Source organism: Cydia amplana, chromosome 4 (assembly GCF_948474715.1).
Source record: "Cydia amplana chromosome 4, ilCydAmpl1.1, whole genome shotgun sequence".
Taxonomy (NCBI): domain Eukaryota; kingdom Metazoa; phylum Arthropoda; class Insecta; order Lepidoptera; family Tortricidae; genus Cydia; species Cydia amplana.
In genome coordinates this window covers 4484083-4486469 of record NC_086072.1, presented here as the reverse complement: position 1 = coordinate 4486469, position 2387 = coordinate 4484083, and the positions used below count along the sequence as shown (strand labels likewise).

Sequence of the window (2387 nt, the reverse complement as noted above, 5' to 3'; positions counted from 1 at the left end):
GAAGTAGCACGATATGTATGTAGAGTTATCTCTACCGTGGTAAGCACTACGTGATTGTATGCCGTGTGATAATAGGGAAGTTGACACATGATACATTTTAATTTCAACATAATGTAGATAAATTAATACACCTGTGGCTAAAAATATTGTTTTTTGACAAATGCGTACATGATAAGTATAGGTCCATTTCGAAACGGAAAATTACTACGACGAAAGGCAAAGGTGAGTAACGAGGCACAAACACAAAGAAAACCAGTAGGAACTCCCAAATTTATTACAACCGCGCCAAAACAATTTACGCAACTTTCACAAAGGCATAGTTCAAAAGATCGTTCGTCTACTTTCGGGCTTTGTCCCCGTTGTCCCTTTGAGGGACGTGCTTCTCAAATAGAGTGCCGAGCTCACCATAGCGTCGTTCGTCTACAAAATTATCATTTACGTCATTTTTCCTAAAAACCTTGTTGCCTTGAAACATAGAAACAGAAACTTCGCTGTCCGAGTGCTGATTATTATTTCTCCTTCGCAATGTGCTCTTGGGAAAAAATGGTGCGTAAAAGCCATAGGAATTACAATTACGAATGCCCGACGCCGCTTGAAGGATTGATGTAACTGCCATTTGATCTTCGAGTCGCCGCTGGATAGCGGTGGCTTGCATATTTGCAACGATATTTTGATATTTCGCTTCTAGCTTGTCTACAGCTTTTTTCGTCTCATCCTGACTGTCACCGGCTACGTCATTGATTATTTGAGCTCTTTGCCTGACTAGTTGGATCTGAAGCGCACATTCTACTAAGTGTCTCTCTCGCTGCATTGAAGCGAGTTTAGATTCATACGCTCTGGCACATTTAATTTTGGCTTTCTCCATTTTGATAATACGGTTTTGCAATATTTGATTTTGTAGTTTAAACTGTCCCTGGTCTTCATTAGGCCTATCTAACAACTGTGTCAAAATTGATTGCAAGTTTTCTTTACTATATTTGTTTTGTTCTGATAGGCATACTATCTCTGTTTCTTTCTGCTGTATAATTTTATCTTTGTCTGCAATAATTTCATCTTTTGATATGTTTAAGTCTCGAAGCTCTTTAATTTTAATTTCATATTGTTGTTTTTGGTTTTCCAGTTTATTTTCAAATGTCTGTCTGGTTTCTTGTTTAATAAATGATTTAATATTCATTAATTCTAATTTATGTTTGGCTTGAATTTCTTCAATTTCTTGATTTTTCGAGTTATTTAAATTATCGATAAGTTCTTGCATACTTTGAACTTTATCTATTAGCGCGTTCCTAACATCCTTTTCTACTTTTAGTTTTATTTTCATAGAATTTAAAGTACTGTTGCTATCAGGCAAGCGCATAAAAAGGGTGGATGTATTAACATTTTCTTGTAATTCACCAGCGGCTTCGTCTTCACTTGATTTTTCTTTCATCTCGTTTAGTTCGTGATGTAATAATGTATTTTGCTTTTTAATTTCTTGTAATTTAGAGATAATGTTATGTGTGCGGTATCTATAAGTTTCAGGTAACTGTAATTCTACATGTGGCTTTATAATACTTGGATGTTGGTGGTAATAGCTAGTTTGTTTAAAAGACAATTTCTCATTACTCTCCATTGTGGTTGTTTTACTATTTATCATTGTGGCGAGCTTCTTGTCTAATTCTACTGGATTGTGAAATGGATCTACAGTTTGGGTTTTCAAAGATTTACTTAAATGTATCACATTACTTGCGTCTTCGCAATCTAAAACAAGACATTCGACTTCAGACGACGATACATCACTGAGCGTTGGTTCATTGATAGGCGGCAATTCTTTATCTGTAGGTTCTTCCAAAAACGGCTTCTCAAGGATTCCTTTCGAGAGTTGGTAGCAAAGTGTGACTATATATTTATTCCGGAGGATTTTTTCGTGGCCCTTAGAAGCACAAAGTCGTTTAATCCATGCACTGCAAATAGAAGCCATATCTCGATCCTTAAGTTGAGATATATGTGGCCGCAAGATCTCTAAAAACTGTTCATATTCCCGGTCAAGATGTTTTTTATTTTCGTCCATTATTGCAAAAACAATTTTGTCGGATGTTCAATTCATAGATGTATTATTCAATTCTTCCTGATTTTGTCATAACAAAACTATGACAGATTTGTGACATGACATTAGCATTAAAAGAGTTATAAAGGTAAACTCTCTGAGAGAAACTATAGTGTGTCAAAGGACTGTCTCATTTCATACATAGACATAGAGAATCATACTATCTTTGTCTTTCACTAGTACAACTAGCACCCAAAAGAAAAGGATGAATAATAGTTTTTTTTGTTCCTATTTACTGACAAATTGGTTTGACCAACTATAACTGACTTTCACATTAAAACTCTATCGGAAAATTGGCAAAAAA

The 2387-nt window shown here is 35.2% G+C and overlaps 1 protein-coding gene across 1 annotated transcript; it reads right to left on the bottom strand.

Annotated features, from left to right (window-relative positions):
• Positions 1–337: 337 nt before the first annotated feature.
• Positions 338–2075, bottom strand: LOC134647494 (uncharacterized). The gene has a single exon (XM_063501844.1). The coding sequence runs from the start codon at positions 2045–2047 to the stop codon at positions 338–340; it is 1710 nt and encodes a 569-aa protein (XP_063357914.1). The 5' UTR covers positions 2048–2075.
• Between the last annotated feature and the right edge of the window lie 312 nt (positions 2076–2387).